This window comes from Parasteatoda tepidariorum, chromosome 5, assembly GCF_043381705.1.
Source record: "Parasteatoda tepidariorum isolate YZ-2023 chromosome 5, CAS_Ptep_4.0, whole genome shotgun sequence".
In the NCBI taxonomy this organism is placed as follows: domain Eukaryota; kingdom Metazoa; phylum Arthropoda; class Arachnida; order Araneae; family Theridiidae; genus Parasteatoda; species Parasteatoda tepidariorum.
Genome location: NC_092208.1, coordinates 88,563,496 through 88,583,531, shown reverse-complemented (window position 1 = coordinate 88,583,531; position 20,036 = coordinate 88,563,496). Strand labels below are relative to the sequence as shown.

The following is a 20,036-nucleotide window of genomic DNA, read 5'->3' as shown; positions in this document are numbered from 1 at the left end:
ATTTTTCAAGCGTTACTCCTAAACCAACAAGTTGAAAATTTTCAACGAGTTTTTGGATCGGAGACTAAAATTGCTCCTTGTAGTCGATGTCCAAAATTCAGTACCCTAGGGTAAGTGTTTCTGAAGTTATCAGACATTCAAGAAATAGTTCTGACACTAGTAAAGGCAACTATACTGAATAAACACTCACACAAATATTTAAAAAAGAAAAACATACGAGAGATTTTTGGCGCTTTATTTTTTTTAGCATTTGGTTAAAGAGATTTTTGGAATTTGGAAAAATGACAGTAGTTCGACTTAATTCGGAAAACGACGTTAGCCTTAAAACTATAAATTATATCATAAGTGCAATTTCAATTAAAATGAGTGAATGAATTATAAATTCAGTTTAGTTTTGCTAGTGATTGAATTCATTAGTGATTTATATAGTTAGTCAGTAATTTATAGTGAAATTGTTAGCGAGATTGTTCTAAAATGTTAGGATTCATGATTAACTTTATGAGTTAAACAAATTGTTATCCTTTAATAATTAACTGTTATCTTTAACCGCAGTCTGTAAAAGACAGAGATATAATTATTACCGTTTAAACTGTAGCTTAAATTTTAATAGAACCGAAAATTGATAGAAAAATAGGCTTTCGATCGGTTTTTAGACAATGACAGATTAACTGCTTTCTTTATTTTTTTTCGTATAAAACTAATTTAGATTTTAAAAAATAATATGAAAAAGGCAATATTTGAAATATAAATAATAAATCTGGATAATCGAAATTTTTAACTCCCATCACACTTTTTATTACGAAAGTGTTTCAGTTAGATTTGAAGAAACTAACATTTGTTGAATTACATTTCTTTCATTTGTTTGCTTTTAAAAAAGTAAAAAATAAAATAATTTTTTTTTTCTCCGATCGAAGCATCTCCCATATGTTTATAATCAAATTATCTATTTTATTGTGTCTGACATGAGGGGAAGAATCCAAATAAATGCGTACAACACTAAACAGGCTTTACAGTAAGAGAGTGCATAAAAAGTGAAAACAGAGACTGTGTTTTCCAAAACAATGTTAAGGGGAAAGAAAGGATACATTTTTCTCAAGTTCTTTATTTTGTGAACTCAGTTATTTTGTGGTTTGCTAAGAACTAAAAGAGAACAAGTTGCTATTCATTTAGATTACCTTTTTTGACATAATATAACGTATGGTAATATCTTCTTATCATCATACCCACGAAAAGTCACGCTTTAACAATTAGGGGACTTCATACCCTACTCGCTTCGCTCACCAGCCTTGACGATTTCTTCGTTGTCATTTTTACGTCTTAAGGATAACATCCATTTGACCTATATTTCGATGCAAACAAGCTCTCTCCATAGGAATAATGGTTTTTACTTAACTTGTTACAGATTATAATCATTCCGTTGAACATAACTAGAAGTTTTTTAATCACTTTTTGTCTTCGTTTAAATTGATTCATAAGTTAATTTGATTAATACTTTTTTGATAATTATTTTTTTAAATAGGTTGTTTTTGCACACAACAACGAAATATTATATTTAAAAAGTACATAAATTTATCTGGTCTTAAAATAAATTATTTAATGTAAAATTGCCTAGAAAAAAGCCAATATAATGTTAAAAAAAATTTTAATTTTGACTTAAAATTGCAGTTTTAAATTATTATCTTATCAGTAATTATCTTAACAATTGTGAATTCTCAATAAGTAAATTTAGCTCAATTATCTAGAATTTGGCTACAAAAAAGAAGCTTTTCAAAGACAAGGGACTCGCTCAAATGCATATTTTTAACATTTATTTATTAGACTAGGAAACTTCCTGTTCCTATCACGAACCAACAACCCATTCTCACACCTCCATAATTTAAAATTTCCTAATTTTATAATTTTGTGTGACAAAACAAAATATTAAGATAGTGTGAAGAAAAAAAATCCAAAAAAAAAACACTTTAAATTCTTTAAACTTGATTCTTTGAAAAATGGAATTAGAAACTCGTGAAATTTGAACTCGTGATCTTAAGAAGTTCATAAAATATATGATCCTTTTAGAAGCAAAATTTCTGTTATGTAATTGCAATTCTGAGGCCTGTAGAGGCATTTCTACGTGACATTACAATTTAAACAGTCAATAACTCGTGAGCTAATTATCAAATGTTAATTCTTTTATTTCACCGAACTATTTGTACGTTTTTCTACACACCAATCTTGAATCGTTTTTAAGCAGCAGAAAAAAATGCAACGTAAATATGAATATCCTTACCAGCTTCGCTAAAGTTTCTTTTATATAGAGAAAAAACTTGGGTACTTGCATTCCAAGAAGGAGAAGATCTCCCATACCCACACATGTGATCTATGACGTCAGCAGCAGCTAATCTTTATCAGAAAAATGGCGTATTAAAGTTGAGCTAAGTTTCTCTACATGAGTTAGAATGTTAATTAACGTTAAGTAAATTCAATACAGAGCCGTATAGCACATTGGATTTGTTGAAACATATCTACTTCTTTTACTTGATTCAGATTTATTATTTGTTCGTGTATTTTACTGTAACATGTGATATAATTTTGTTTTGTGCAACCTGGCTACTTCGATGCATAATTAGTTTGTATATGTTCTACGTGGCTTCGTGTCTGTCTCTGTGTAAATATTTAGTGGTAGAATTGAAATCTTTGTGAAAGAGTATATGCTGTGCTACTTAAAAGAATTGGTAATTAACAGGCTTGGCTTACTCGAAATAAGATGGAAAGAACAGTTGCTAAGGTAAACAAATTCCACCTTTCAACAACCAATCAGAATTGCGATACCCACACTATGTCACTTGCAGGTATCAAGTCGAATTTGACTTTTAATTATTCCATTTTTTTTTTTAAATTTTATTTTAAGTGCATGATTAAGAGACAGAAGCATTAATAGAATTTCGTAAGAACATATTTAAAAATATGAACATTTCAATTCAATAGGTTATTAGTTTTTAAAACTTGAACAAAAAGTTGAGATGTTTAGCACATTAATTATTCTTAATCGTGGGAAAATAATTGCCTTTCTTCCGTTATGATTTACTTTTTGATTTCAGGATTATAAGCATCACTCGAATTTGCTGTATCACGAACTTCTGGCTATAAAGGAACAATGGAAAGTAAATTATAAAATAAATATTAACTGCACTTACTTTCACAGATTCCTTCTTTTAGCACAATGTAGATTGTGTAGAGCGCGCGAAAAAAAAAGTTTTACCCTGAATAACTAAAAACTAATGATCGGATTTCCACAATGTTAATAGCTTAAGAGGGTGCCTTCAAATATGCCAAAATTAATAAGAGCAGACAATATTTTCAGTTACGAAATCAGACATAAAAACTTACATTCTCTGAATAAACACACCTTTTCTTTTCTCTTCGCCAAAATATACGGGGATCGCCGCAATCTGGGATATATGGTCCCCATAGAAGGTGTATATTCAAAATTCAATTTCTCACGAACTATTCAACCGATTTCCCTCTAATTTCGCATTCTGCCGTGTAAAATTACATACTTTAGTAAAAATTTTCACACCTTACAATTCAGTTTTTTCGATTTTTATTAAGTAAAATAATAAAAAAATAATAAATATTTATTTTAATTAATATTTTGTATGGAATTATGTTTGGATAAGCGATTTTTATAGCTGAGTGCAAATTATTCTTATCTGTTTAAAAAAAATTTTATGGCGAAATACGCAAAAAGTAAAATTAACATTAAGAGGTCCAAACTTTGAAACCAATCGCTCTCCTGACCAAACTATGGGGACTATGTATCACAGATTGAGGCAACCCCTTATATTTTGGAGTCAGAAATCCGAATTCGTCGAAAAATATATGCATGTTTATTCAGAGAAAGTACGTTTTTGTGTTTAATTTCGTAACTTAAAAGATCGTCTGCTCTTATTAATCAGCCTATTTGCGGTCATCCCCTCGAGCGATTAAGATTGAGTCCTAGAACGTGAGGACCCAATCATTAAGTCAAAAGTTATTCAGAGTGGTCTGTTTTTTTTCGCATTGCCCATTAGAATACGAATGCATTTATCTCTGTAGCATTTTGATAATATAGTAATAATATAGTAAGTATTGTTAGTAGCAATAGTAGTTTCATAAAATAGTAAATTACTTAAAAAGTTCAGAAACGTGTGTTTGGTGACAAGGAACAGTAATGACATTTTACTTACATTTTAGTTTCTTAAAAATATAATTTAAATACAAAATTTTTTATACTCTATGGAAATAGTTTAAGCAATGCATACTATTAAATAATAAAACTATATATTTTAATGATAAATATTGCTTAAGGATGTAAAAATTAGCGAACTGAGAAAATAACCCTGAAGTATAATAATGAATAAAAATTATTAAAATTTTTCTTATCGAGATTTATCAATATTATAGTATTTTCTTAAAGTTAATTATCTGATAGAGCATTTGCAGTGACAAAAGGTTTTCATCTATCATCAATTAGTACCACGCGACTGTCAAGCTCAGAAATCCAGGCACCCTAACCACAGACTCGGCAGGGGGTCTATCTTTCCTCATGTCAAGCTGTGCAAGACTCCCAGAGAGTTCGAAAATTCTTCTTGTATGGTAATTCAAGGGAGTGATTTTTAGGAACATTGAAAATTAAACTCTTGATGCCTCTAAAAGCGTTGCAAATTTTGTAATGAAATATTTTAAGATCTGTCTTCTTTTTTTTCACTTGCAAGCTATTTATTATCTACAAAATGAATATAATATTGCTCCTAAAATGATAAGTTTTTTTTATATTTGACACTTGATCTTAATTATCTTCTCTAATAAGTTGTCAACAAAAAATGGAAAGATAAAGCTGAAAAAAGAAGAAAAAAACTAGGAAAACTACAGTAGCTGAGGAAAAAAATGAAAAGCAGAAGAAAAAAATGCGAAGGGGAATAATCAAAGTAAAATGCTTTTCCATACGCTGTGAAAAACTAATGTCATTAACAAGGGAATCAGCATTTTTTTTTCTCTCGGTTACTATGGTTTTTCTAGTTTTGTTTCTCACATGCGTTTTCCCATTTTTCATCTGAAGCTTTACGCTTGATATTTAAAATCACTTTTGTTTTGTTTCTTTCACGTCTGGCAAGTCTTGAAAACGGGCGTCTGTTTTTAAGCGCTTAAACCATGTCGATTGTCTTTTTCTAATATGTATATTTTTTATTTTAATCATGTAACGCATTTAAAACTGTTGTTCTAGTTGCTCGGAAATGATTTTTACAACGTTTAGTAAGCACCCAACTTATATTAAACCTAACTGTTCATTTTAGACACTTTTTTCTAAACGTCTTGTTTAAAAACGTTTTATTCAAAAAATTGGGCTTCAAATATTTTATAATCTATGGGTTGCTACTCAATAATGTGCCTCCTGCATGCTTGTAATAAGTATAGTCTTTTAACTAAGTATATTAAAAACGAAAACAAAAAAACTTTTTAGGTACAAAATGAACCACCCCGAATAACTTTTGATCAAATGATCGGATCATCACATTCTATGACATAAACTTAATGGTTCGAGAAGGTGACCTAAAATATGCTAATTATTTGATGCAGACGATATTTTAAGCTACGACATCAGACACAAAACGTACTTGTACTGAATAAATACACCCGTTTTTTTTGGTAGATTCGAATTTTTGACCCTTCAAATATAGGAAGTAGCCGCAATCAGAGAAATACGGTCCCCACACTTTGGTCAGGACAGCCGTTAAAAGTTTAGACCCTTTAATGTTAATTTCACTTTTCGTGTATTTCACCTTATCTTGAGAACTTTTGAAGCAAATCAAAACATTTTTGCACGCAATTATAACATTCGTTTTTCCCAAAAATAAGTTTTAGTAAATATTTATTATTTTTTATTATTTTATTTAATATTAGCCGAAAATATTTGAACTGAAAGGTATAAACTTTTTTGCATAATTTCAGAGTGTTTAATTAAACATGGCAAAATACAAAATTTGAGCAAATTCGGTTCCTGAGAAATTGTTAAAAAGTGGCAAATTTAAAATTCGATTTCTCAGAAACTATTCGACCGAGTTCTTTCAAATTTTGTACTTAGCCATGTAAAATTAGATACTTTAAAACGAATTGCGAGCACAAATTTTTCAATTCGATTAAAGAGTTTTCAAGATAGGGTGAAATACGCAAAAAGTAAAAATAACATTAAGAGGTCTAAACTTTGAATCGCTCTCCTGACCAAACAATGGGGACTATATTTTCCAGATTGCGGCTATCCATATATTTTGGGGGTTAAAAATGCGAATCCGTGGGGGGAAAAAAGTATGTTTATTCAAAAAAAGTACGTTTTTGGGTCTGCTTTTCTAACTTAAAATATCGTGTGCACTAATTTATTATCTTATTTGAAGTCCCCTTCTCGAACCTTTAAGATTGAGTCCTAGAACGTGACGATCCAAGCATAAGATAAAAAGTTATTCAGGGTAGTCCCTTTTTTTTCCACATTGCTTATTGAATATATTCGATAAATATATTGTGAAAATAAATAACAGTTAAATCATGTAAAATAAAAGTAAGAGATTAAGTATAATTAAAAATAAACTAGTGAAAATGTATGTAAGCATTACTAAATTACTTCAGCCAAATTGAGATCCAAGTATTCTGAGCCGATTCTCCCCACAAATGGCTTTATGACGTCATAGTTATCCATTATAACATCTTTGAAATACGATTCGTGATTGAAAGGTTTCTGTTTTCCTTCCATCTTTACAATCACATCTTCTTCAACTAAATAATCATATTTATTGACGCCAGATAGTTTGACGTTGACGCTAGAAAGAAAATGTCATGCGGTCTATTTGGGCTCTTTGTACCAACAAAAATATGGTTTCACATTATATTATCTGAACACGTTGAATATCCGTTCCTTTTAGTCGTGTAGGAAGACAAAAATAGTCAATAGAACAAAGCTACGGAATTGTGCACAAAACTAAAGGGCATAAACTGACATGTGAAACTTGTTTTTTAAGTAAGGGCCGTCTGAAAATAAAAACCAAACGAAAGAAAATTTTCAAGAAGCAAATTTATTTTCAGATTCTACAAACGTTTCACTTTTTTCGTTTTTCAGCATAGTTGCCAAGTTTGTTTAAACACTAATCTTACCTTACGACTAGATTTAGAATATCGTCTTCATGCACACTTGTCCCCTGCTCCGTTAACCAAGAGGTCAAGGCCGTTTCCACGTATTTGTCATCGTTGTAGTGATTGCCGCCCAAAACGTTGTTTGAAATGTAGAAAAAGATTAAAATCAATCAGCCTCAAGGTCCGAACTGTAGGGAGGGGTGGTCCAAAACTTCCCAACCAAGAGAGTCCAATAAAGCTGGGATCTGAGCAGCGGAGAGAGTCATAACAGTAGCAAAATTCCCGGTCAGTATGGCAGGGACTGTTGCTACTTCACAAATCTGCCCGTGAATATATGCAGCAAACAGGTTTTTTACAGACTAAAAACTTATCACTGACCGTATCTCATGCGTGTAGGGCTATTTTTAAATGTGAACATTTAAAAGACACAGAACTGACCTACAGTTTACCTACACAGTTGCAACTGAGCACAGTTGTTCCCAAGGAATGCCGGGATACGACGCAAACTCTCGTTGCGACGCACTCGTCTTCTAATAGTGTACACAACAAAACGATGCTTTCTCAGAAAACAAACCTCGTAACTATTAAAGCTGAGAGTTTTTTTTTTAATATTTCTATATTTTGTCCTATCTGGTGGCTTTTCGTTATTAGATTAAGAAAAACACATTTCTAGTAAATCATCCCATCAAAATAAAGATTAACTATATTTGGTATCATTTGGCATGCTGCTGTTACTCAAGGTCCACTAGTGACAGTAAAAATGTATCACTATCACGCAATTTTCTCCGTTACTTATCACTTTCGTAGATCAGTAGAAAACCTCTTTTACAGTATTTTTTCTTAAAGCTGCACAGTATTGATGCTGTTTTAACAGACACCAAATATATTAATACAATGCCTTGTACCTTTATTCGTATATTTGGTATTTATTAAAACTGCACCACAAGTAGTGGGTATTTCAAAAATTAATTANAAAGGCAGTACTTTAATTAAAAATTATTTGTTAAGAGAAAAAAAACTCCTCATGTTTTAAAAACCCATTTAATAATATTAAAGAAATATGATTAACGAAAATATTTTTTTTCTCTCTTTCAAATGCTCCGATTATTTGCGCATCGGTAATATCGAAATAAAGCTGTTTAAAAACTTAGTGCGCCAACATTTGTGATACTGCGCCAAGTATTGCACTCTTTCCGTCACGTGATTGTAACTCTTTGCTTGCTATCTATGGCGTGTCTTTTCGGAAGGAATAAAACGAACTTGGTTCCTCTACCTACTATTTCAACTCTATGGTCATACCAGTAGCAAAATTCCCGGTCAGCATGGCAGGGACTGTTGCTGCTTCACAAATCTGCCTGTGAATGTACGCAGCAGACAGGTTTTTTACAGACTAAAAACTTATCACTGACCGTATCTCATGCGTGAAGGGCTACTTTTAAATTTGAACATTTAAAAGACACAGAACTGACCTACAGTTTACCTACACAGCTGCAACTGGGCACAGTTGTTCCCAAGGAATGCCGGGATGCGACGCACTCGTCTTCTAATAGTGTACACAACAAAACGGCGCTTTCTTAGAAAACAAACCTCGTAACTATTAAAGCTGAAAGGTTTTTTTTAAAAATATTTATATATTTTGCCCTATCTGGTGGCTTTTCGTTATTAGATTGAGAAAAACACATTTCTAGTAAATCATCCCATCAAAATAAAGATTAACTACATTCAGTATCATTTGGCATGCTGCTGTTGCTCGAGGTCCACTAATGACAGTAAAAATTTATCACTATCACGTAATTTTCTCCGCTACTTATCACTTTCGTAGATCAGTAGAAAACCTCTTTTACAGTATTTTTTCTTAAAGCTGCACAGTATTGATGCTGTTTCAACAGACACCAAATATTTTAATACAATGCCTTGTACCTTTATTCGTATATTTCGTATTTATTAAAACTGCACCACAAGTAGTGGGTATTTCAAAAATTAATTAAGCATCATTGGCGTCAATACTACTTGGTTTGGCAGTTTTTTACATTACTCCTAAACGAATTAGAATCATTTCTCCATTCATTTCTCTTTATAGTAATAGCTTATTTATTCCCTTTAATTAGAACTTTTTACAAAAATTAACTATGCAACTATCATTGGCGACAATAATAACAATGAGATTTTTTACGTTTCTATTTTTCCGTTATTGAATTAGTGCCATTTCTCCCTTAATTTTTCTTTTTAGCCCCACAGCTTTTCATTAAAATTTCAATTAGTACCTATTGCCAAAATTAATTTGGTAAAATCCTAGAATACGTTACGTGCTTGGCGAGATATTGAAAAATGTCTCCAACAGCGAAATGATGTTTTGATGCTTGTTGCCAATGCCGAAAACGTTTTTACGATTGTCGCCAAGAATTAGCGTAGTCAGAAACATGGAAAATCGTAACCTGAAAATGTCAAGTACGTAATCATATTGTGAAGAAAAAACATACCACTCAAAGATTGGATACCTTATCGTCCTCCTAAACATATCCCATGTCGCGAAATCCACCGTGTAACGCGTATTAGTATTAAGTCATTAATTTTGCTTCATTGTGGTCAATAGTACAGAATAGCGATTGTTTGGGTCTTTCAGTAATATCCTAGTAGTTGGCGTGATTATGAAGAAAATCTTCAACACCGAAATGACACGTTGGCTAGTACGCCAAACTGTTGTCAACGCCAAAATGACGTGTTTACGATTATTGCCAAGAATTGGCGTAGGCAGACACATACAAATTTTGTGACCTGAAAATGGAAACTACATAAACATACCATGGAAAAAAATGTAAATCATAAATGAATGTATATAACATGAAATAATAAGCAATTATAAATTAGAACTACAGATATCAACTACATTCTCTATTGTAACTACAGATTGCAACTACATTGCAAACTTTATCACTTTACCAAATATTGCCAAAGTCAAAAATTCCAACGAGTAACGTATACTAGGATTAAGCCCATTTGTCTTCAATGTATTAGTGCCATTAGCAGTATACAATCATAAAACTTAAAGAGTCACAAAAGTAAGAATACTTTTCAGATTGTAAGTGTGGTATCCAGAAATAAATTAACTTACATTTGCTTTCTAATGACTTTTTCTACACCGAAAGGCATTTTAAACTTCTAAACATTTGGTCCTACTTTGTTTTAAAGCAATTCAAACAAGAATATTTTTTTGGATTGCCTTTATGTCAGCAATTACTATTTTGGATAAATAATAGCCTGTTCCGTTCTCTGCGTGCTCATGCTCTGGTCAGCAATTAGTGATTAGTTTTCGGGTATTATTTTCAATCTTGTGCTAATTTTGACTCTCTCAAATTATTATTCTCAAAATAAAATAAAAAATAACAACGAAGTAAAATAGAGTAATAAGGTGTCACAGCAGGGAAAAAATTCATGACATAAAAAAAGAATATCGTATTGCTAGTTCAAGCAATAGACCTCAAAAATAGTCGTTACCTATTAAAATCGGCTGGTATTTTCATTTCTTGTAAATTACATCTGCTACGTTTTTGGGGTGCTAAACTCGACTAAATGTTTTAGTTGCTTTAGATCTGAAACTATTTTCGCCATTTTTTCAAGTTAAATCTTCTATTGCCTACAAAAAAATATTTAAAAAAAGCAACATCAGAAGCATTTATTCATTTATTCATATTACTCTTCACTGAGAACTTTTAATAAAGTGCTATCAATAAACAAGAGATATTTTATTTACAAAAATAAATAGTGAAATATTGAGTATTCACTAACACCAAACATATAAAATAGAGTGATATATTGTACAATTCACTGCCTTAAAAATATAGGCTCTGTAACCGAAATAATGTGTAGTTTCAAGTACTCATATATTTGGAAACTATTTGGAGCAAAAAGATATGAAGCTTTTCTTGGAGCATTTAAGATTTATACCGTAAATAGTTTAGAAAGAAATTGAATAAAACACAATGATTTCAACATTAAACTAGTAATGCTCGTTGATTTTTAAAAGAATTTTAAAATTGAGTTATTGTTAGTTTTTCCAATAAAAGATTTTTGTTTAGGGCGTAAATAAACGAGTTAATATCTAATCATTCTTTTAAATAAATTATTATAAATAAATGAATAAATTTATCGAGGTGATTAGGTTCCTGGTTCTATGCCCTCAAGAAAGAGGTATAATAACTAGAGTTACGGCAGAAAAAAAGCGAATTTATTTAATGAAAGTACTGGATATATATATTTAAATGTATGTGAAAATATGGAATTATTGTCTAGTAAAAAGAATTATTATTTCGAATAAAATGTTCTTACGTTTTTCTTGAATGTAAAGAATATTTACGTCTCAATGGAATAATTATATTATTATTCAGTTTGGTTGAAAATTAGCTTTTAGTTTTCACATAATATTTTGTTTGAGACAAATATTTAGCTGTTAAAAAATTTTAAAATAAAAATAATCTAAAAAAAAAAAATCACATCTTAAGTTTCCTTAATCATCGAATGTATACTCTCTTTATAACATAATCATATACACCCATCTTTCCTTATTTTAATGAAAGAATTTTCTTGAATATTTAAGGAAGTAAATGTTAAAGTAGAAGTAAATGTAATGCTTTTCCATTTCATTTTCGATTTATTAAACTTTGGTGTAAAACAATTTTGTTCACCACTATGGATAAGCAATTTAAACAAATAAGATTTGTTAAGTATGCCGAGAAGTTTTTAAGTGTTAAGAAAATCAAGCAAATTAAGCTTTATTTAATTGTTGCTTCGTTTCCATTTCAAAATATTGCGGTGAACTAGGATTTCTCAGTCGGCATCTATGTATACAATCTTGAAGAAGAAGAAGAAGATCATGGCTTTCCACAACATGTGACCCATGACGTCAGCACCAGCTGATCGTTCATAAGCAAAATGGCGCGTTAAAGTTTAGCTTAGTTTCTTCATATAAGTTAGAATGTTAATTAACGTGAAGTTAATTAAATGCAGCACCGTATCACACATCTAATTCGTTGATATATAATTCTTTCTAATTTACGTCTTATATTTAACTTAGATTTATTATTTGTTCATGTATTTTATTGTAACCGGGATATATTTTTGTTTCGTGTACCTGGAAATTTCGATGCATAATTATTTTGTTTATATTCTACATCGCTTCTTGCTTGTCTTTGTGTTAGGTAAGAAATATGTAAGGAAATAATTTAAATCTTTGTGTAAGAATCTAGAATGAATTACTTAAAAGAATAAAGAAAAGGTTAATAAATTGCAGAAGATACACTCGCTTATGTGAGGTAAATACTCATTTATTTACTTACATACGTAGTAAACTCCTGTTTGTGAAAATTGCAACACCATGAAGGAATCGTCATAATTGAGTGAAATTTAATACACAGTTGAGTGGTAGTGGTACAAATAAATGATTAAACTTTCAAAGCAAATAAACAATAACAAGAGATCGAAATCAGTATTTTGTATAACCACCACGCTCCGCAATAAGTGCTGCTACACAACATGACATGGAGTCAAGCAAACTTTGAATGTCTGTCTGAGGAAGAGAATTCAATACTGTTTGTATGCATACCCCAAGTTCGTCTGAAGAAGCAACAGGACGAGGATTACGAGCGAGACGCCGACCAACGAAATCTCACACATGTTCAATCGGCAACATATCCGGGGAATACGCCGGCCAAGGAAGAAGTTGTACCTGTCACGATGCAAGGAAGGATTGAACAGTCCTAGCAATATGAGGGCGGGCATTGTACTGTTGATATACAGCACCTGGCAAGGCTTGAAAGAAGGGAACAGCTTGCGCTGTAGAACTTCACTGATGTACCGGTTGCTGTTCAGATTACCCACAATTCGTAGCAATTGAGATCGTCCATGATATGATGGTCCACCGCAGACCATTACCCCGGGTGTTCGTCCACTGTGGCGTTCGATAACGCACTCCGGAAGATGGCGTTCACCGGCATAGCATCTGACACGAATGCGACCATCATGGTACCACAAATTGAAGCGAGATTGGTCAGAAAACACGACGCGCTATCAATCAGCAAGCCAGTCCCTATGCTGGTTGGCCCATTGCAGCCGCAAGCGGCGAAGGTTTAGCGTGAGGGGGATCCCGTATAAAGGAGTCTTTGCGCGCAGTCCACGCTGCAGCAGACGTCTACGAATTAATGAAGCACACAATGAAACACCTGTAGCTATTGCCCACCGAGCTGCCAGTTGTCTAGAGAGAGCCGTACTGTCCGTTAGCGCAACGCCGAACAGGTGTCTATCATCGCGAACTGACGCGACATTTCAGGGTCCACTCCCGGATTTCCGAGTTGTCCGACACTCGTCCCACTGCTTTCAAACACGCATCACTGTGATCCTGTTACGCAGCACACGAGCGGCTACTGCACGATAAGATAATCCAGCTTCACGAAGGCCGATGATTCTCCCCCGTTTAAAATCCGTAAGTTGTTGAAATCTCGCTCTCTTTCGTCGAATGGGCATAAGTAATGACTAAGCTAACGTTTACCACTAGCAGATAACCACCGATAACCATACTCGCTTGGCTACAGCCGTTTATTTATTCGGATCCATCCGCCGTTCAGAGGGCGCTGCTCAACATGCGAATGCGCTACGGGTCTGAAATTCTAATCATTTGCATATCATGCTCTACTTTGCATTTCCTGAAAATTTCAGCTCACTCGCATAAGTCCTTCATGGTGTTGCAATTTTCACAAACATGAGTTTATATAAACGATATTAAGTTGTTGGAATTTGTTTTTCAATGCTTGTTTTTGTCTATTTTTATTAGAAAAAATAAGTGAATAACTTTAAGGGTTACTTGAATTGTACAGTTTTAACAATGTACCAAAAAAAAAAAGGAATTTTCTTTGAAAATTGCATTATGTATATATTTATTTAAAATATGACTTTTAAGCAACATTTATTAATTTAACATTTAATTAAGTGTTTATGTGCAATAAAACCAATAAATAAAGGTTAAGAGATTGGCTGAATTCGCCGAACTTATCTCAGAATTGTTTTGTATTCACTTTCAAGTATTTCCTTTTGTTAAAAATAAATATTTACCTGCTTTTTATTGTATTTCTTTTTATCAGGTAATCAGGTAATTACCTTGTATCAGGTAATTAGTTTTTTGATCCTTGCTCGATTAAAGTTGTTTTTTTTTTATTTACTTATGGTAATATATTGCCTAAAATTCAAACCGTTTGTTTGCATTTATCATAAGAAATCGATTTCATATGCGATCTTTCATGTATTTTTAGATCTATCAATGTTTTATTTTCTTTGAAATTTTTGTGTTAAGTTGCTGGAATTATTAATTTCTGTGTCAGAAAATTTTATGGGAGTATGTTTAAAACGTTTAAACTCTAAATCTATTAATGTGGTTTAATTTAAGTATGAAAATAAAAAAAAGTATTCTAAATATTTTTGCTGGTTCATTTTGAAGAATATCAACTAGAAATAAATAGGAAAGATGGTAAAATGAAGCTCCAAATTTACTTTGAAATCTTTTTTCAAAAAAGATTGATGCAATTGGCATGTGGCAGATACAAATTTTTTTTATTTGAAACTTTCAACTGGTAATAAAATTTGCAGTGAATTTGTATAAGTCTAAAAAAAAAGTTTCCGATAAACAATGAAAATCGATGAACGCTCGCTTTTCTTTACTGATTATCCTAGTCGAGATTAACATCGTTTGTAGCGATAAGTTGCCAAATCTTGTAGCTCTTAATTATTGGGAGAAAAGCTTTTGCATCAAAATGGCGGATGAGTCTAATTCAGGGGTTTTAGTCCATATTAAGGCTCCTATACTATCAGAGCTGACCTATCGAGCAATATTGGAGAAAACAAGTTCGCAAGTCAACGTTATGTTAGTATTAGTTATGTTATGTGCTTATGTTAGCTCTTTGCTCTAAAAATAAATGATAAGTCGGCCGGTCTAATTCAATGGCTCTAGTCCATATATTATTCCAGTGTCAAGACGTAGGCAAGAGTGATGAAAATATTAAATAACACAGCAGTTCCTGCTTTATTGAAGAATTAAATTTGATAAATAACGAAAATATTTTATTTTAGAAATATATGGAATCATATGGTGCACCAAAGTAAAAAATAGTGCGTGGAGTCCCTCCGCCCGTAAGAAGTGAAACTTCGTAATGTGGAAATGAAAATAGGAAGGGGTAGAAATTGATTTTTAGTGAAATCATATTGTTTCTTTAAGACAAACTTTATTAAAATTTCTTACAATTCACAATTGATCCCATTTTTTAATTATCATTTTCGAGTAGAGAAATATCCAAATCTATAACATTTACAATGGGATTATGATAACTAAAGTAAGATACGAAATGTTTGAGTTCTATTTTTTCAATATTTCTTGCAAAAACTGCATCAATTACCCCTTTGGTTGTTGGATCATTCCTACCATTTATTATTTCCAATCCAAATTTGTTTTTAAGGAAGGTTAATAATGTTTCAGCTTCAGGTAACGAGAAATTCACACAAGGATCACAGGCCGCTTACAATAATCAATTTCTTCACCAATAACGTCTGCCAGAGCTTGTGAACCTGCAGTGGATAGTGGCAATAAGGATTTTGCAATAAATAATTGAATATCCCTTATGGCTGCATTTGGTGAAATATAAATGGCAATTAGAAAAGAGAAAACCTAACAATCAATTGATATTCACAAGAGACGTACCTTGACATAACCTTAAATCCGTCGCATTGTCCGTGGGATTGTTTTCACNTTCTAATTCCTAGTATTTTCAAGCATCACTTTAAGGATCCGCTTATTGTTAAATTTTTAAAAAGCGTCTTTGCTTCAAATCCCCATAATAATTCAGCAAGCTCATCTTGCAGGTTGATGTCCACGTTTTCAATTTGAGCAGAAAATGGCACAATAATCCAATCAGGGATGTCAATGTTTTCCAAATCAACAAAACGCAGTTTAAAATCGTCACTCAATTTTTGAAGATTACCTGCTTATATTTCCAAGTCTTCTTTTTTTATTTCTAATTGTCACATATCTGAAAAACACTAATAATCCTTCGACCAATCGACCCTTCCGGTTCGAATCGACCCCCATTCGACCCCCTGGCTCAGATCGACCCCCGCTTATGTTAAATAGACCCCTGGGGGTTTATATAGACCACTTTGGCGACCTCTGGTGTAGAGGAATGAAGAAGAAGAAGTGCAAAAGTAAGAGCAATAATCTCTTTCAATATGATTTATGTCTAATAAATGGAAGGTGTTAAAGAATTTAATATGATGTAAATTCTATAAGTTTATAGTCCAGTGTAAAGGAATGAAGAAGAACAAGTGGGAATAGAAATAATTTCTATTAAGAAACATTAGTACAGTGAAACCTCCAGGAAAGACTACCTCTGTGTAACGACCTCCTCTATTTGCGACCACTTTTGAGGAGGGGGGGGGGCACGGAATTAAACCTTTGTGTTGAAGAAACCCTTTCGGAGACACCATCAAAACTTCCTCCAGCCACTGTACAAACCCCTGCACCAAATTCGGAAAAAGTCAAATAAGGAAACACGAAAAAGTATCCAAAAAATATTAAGAAAATAAATATGTAGATACAAATGTATTCAAAATATTTGTGAGTTGCTTTAATTTAGAGAGCTCTTTTTGACGATCAATGAAAGAGATTGACAACCTCATGCCTGCAGTCAGAGTGCACTAAACACGATGCTAACTATGATTCATTTTTAGATTTAAAAGTCAAACTAGAAAAACAATATTAGTTTAGTAAAAACTAAACATCTCAAACAAACAAACCTATTCTCATTTTTTAAAGCTAACTAAATTTTAGGATATGAAATTAAACTTAAACTAAAAACAAATTTTTTTATTTGTTTAAAATAGTTTTATCATTCATAACTGATAAATTTGTTATAATCCATAATGATAGAAGCAGGGGTCATTTTTATTGGCGCTAATTTTGCTAGTTGATCCGGTTTTCATGATGCCAACACAATTGACATTTTGGATCCAAAAAAATGACACTGACTGAAATTAAAATTGTTTTCGAAAATTCATGTACCTTCGATAACATTTCGAAGCCTATGAAGGTAACCTCTAAGAATGACCAACCTCTATTAACGATCATTTTACAATGGAACAGAGGATGGTGACTCCAGAGAGGTTTCACTGGAATTATCCAATTAGAATTTTAAAAAGATTTTAGTTTTTTTTTTTGTGCTAACTATTATCGTAATAGGTCTATCAATTATTTTAATGAACCGATCTTAAGCACTCTTGGAAAATAAAAAAGAACCGGTTTTGGTTCTTGCAAGCAACGCAGGAGAAAATATAACAGAGTAGGATAAAAGACGAAAAACTTCTATATCACTGCACTTAATTGCTAAAATTATTTTAATTGTTTTATAAATCAGATAATTTTCTTATTTTTCTGCAGAAAAAGTTTTGTATGGAAATGTTTTTGTTAATTATTGACTAAACTAAATATTTATTTTCGTTCTCTCTATATATTATGCGGTTTTCACTTCAAAATAAACTAAAATGCAGTTTTGAGTTTAAGAAATCTGTCGACTCAATCAAAAGCTCTAAAGGACTGAAAATAAAACTGGAAAAAAGCTGAAATAAAAGAATTTCGTTTGAGAATTTTCTTATTGAACTCCGATACAGAACTCAAACATATCCTTCTTCAGTTGTGGAGAAAAACACTCGTTGCAGTTTACCCTTTTCTTGAATTTCTTTCATGATGGAGGGGAAAAAAACTAAAAAGTTGCCAATCACTCACAACAAACGCTTTGGAGAAAGATGAAGGGAAAATAAATAGCATTTCACAAAAGATAGTTGCACTTTCGGATAAAAGTTTTTAAAAGCAAACCGCTTCCAGTTACATAATAGAAGAAGAAGAACTTTTCAGCTAAAAACGGAGCTTCTTTTTAGAGTCGAAACGATATTCAAGAAAAATATTTTTGACAGCGTTTGAATTGAGCATTTTTTCTGCGATTTATCCATTGGGTTGCTCTGTCCAGAGTAGAATTGAGAAAAATATTGTGTCCTATTTTTTTCCACTGTTAATTAAAGCAGGGTTGGCTGGATTTAAGGCGCAATGATTTATACGGTCCTGACTAAAATCATACAGTCGAAAACTAATCCAAAACTGTCAAAAACTTTTTTACTAAAATCATTAAATCATGTAGCAATTTTATCTGTACACACTTAAGTGTAATAAATACGCAGTGGGCAAACTAAAAAAATAGATTCCATGACTAACTATTGATCTAATGATCGGATCATCACGTCTTAGGACTCTATCTTGATGGTTCAAGGGGTGACCTCAAATATGGTAATTAATTAGTGCAAACGATATATTAAGTTACGAAATGAGACACAAAAATGCACTTTCTCTGATTAAAGATAAAATTTTGACAGATTCGGATTTCTGACTTTCAAAATATATTATTATATCCGTTGCTGAACAGCCGACCCAATTTTGGGTTTACGACTACTAATGTTCAACTCCGTAGCCTTGTCATTTTGAGCCAATCCAGATGACAAGGAAACTCCTGGATCAGTACCCTCAGAGGTATTGATTTGTTATGGGAACTGGAGGACTTCGGGTGTCGACAGATTTAATAATGGTGATAAAAGAGATAAATGGTGACGTGCATCATGCCACCATTTACAACACGGCAGTTTGGGTCGAATCCACGAACTCTTGGACCAACCAGGGTATCCCGTCTTCTACCTTCAAAATATAAGGATTAACCGCAGTCTGGACCCAATAGTTTGGTCAGTCGAAAGTTTCCGACTCCTTCATGTTAATGTTACTTTTCGCGTATTTTGCCATACTCCGAGAACTTTTTATGCGAATTAAAAAATTATTACACGCCATTCCAAGCAAAATATAACTTTTAATAAATGTTTTTCATTTTTTTATTATTTATATTATTTTAATCGAAAGAATTATTATTGATTTAATTTAAATAATTTTGATATTAACTTATTATTGATTCTATTTGGAAGATTCTGCAAGCATTCTATGTCTTGCATAATGCACCCCCCCCCCCAAAAAAAAAANNNNCCCTAAAAAAAAAAAATAATGAACGGTGATACTTCACAAAAGTATAGCCAAATAAGGGAAACAACACTCAAAACCATTTTATTTATGTTGTGATATTAATTTTCTTCAATTTGTTTCAGGCTCACTGCCAGTTAGGATTTATAAATTACAGGAAACTCTCAGGAAAGGAAAAATTACGCTTAAATTTTAGCACAAATCACAGTAATGAACCGCTTATAGCTGATTTGGAGTGAGGTGCGTGTATACGCTTTATTTTGTTGCTTTTAGAAGCAAAATATAGAAGGTGCATTGATAAATTATATATTTATAAATGACATATTTAAATTAAATTATATATTTATATTAAATTATATCATCTGCTTTTTCTCATTATTTATCAATTAAGCATCCGCAAATATAGATAAAATGTATTTTTTGGGAGATTTTAACCATTTACGATCAATTAATTTATAAAATAACTTTGAAATTGTTTTATTTTTCACTTTAATGGTCTATCATTAGTTATTTCATAGAATAACTAGTTAAAGTATGGAATTTTCCCCCCATTATATACTTTAACTGATTTGTCTACTTATTTCATGAAATAATTGAGTTACACATACCTTACACTTATAATGTCAACAATCACAGCTTTGGTGAATGTCCAAAATATTTATTATACCCGATTTGATTTTAATTTATTCGTTGATATTAATATACTTATTCAATAATCTTCTGAGGATAGATTTGGAGAAACATCAGTGCTCGGAGTACCGGTTAAATGCATACTGGGCAGTGACACTTGACC

At 32.0% G+C, this 20,036-nt stretch overlaps 1 protein-coding gene across 1 annotated transcript in view; it reads left to right on the top strand.

Moving 5' to 3' along the window:
* The first annotated feature begins 13,116 nt into the window (after nt 1-13,116).
* LOC122268874 (SCAN domain-containing protein 3-like) overlaps nt 13,117-20,036 on the top strand; it is a 73,537-nt gene continuing 66,617 nt past the window's right edge. Inside the window, exons 1-2 of the mRNA XM_043039648.2 lie at nt 13,117-13,263; nt 19,369-19,478. Coding sequence (XP_042895582.2) covers nt 13,117-13,263; nt 19,369-19,478 — 257 coding nt within the window. The remainder of the gene's footprint in view (nt 13,264-19,368; nt 19,479-20,036) is intronic.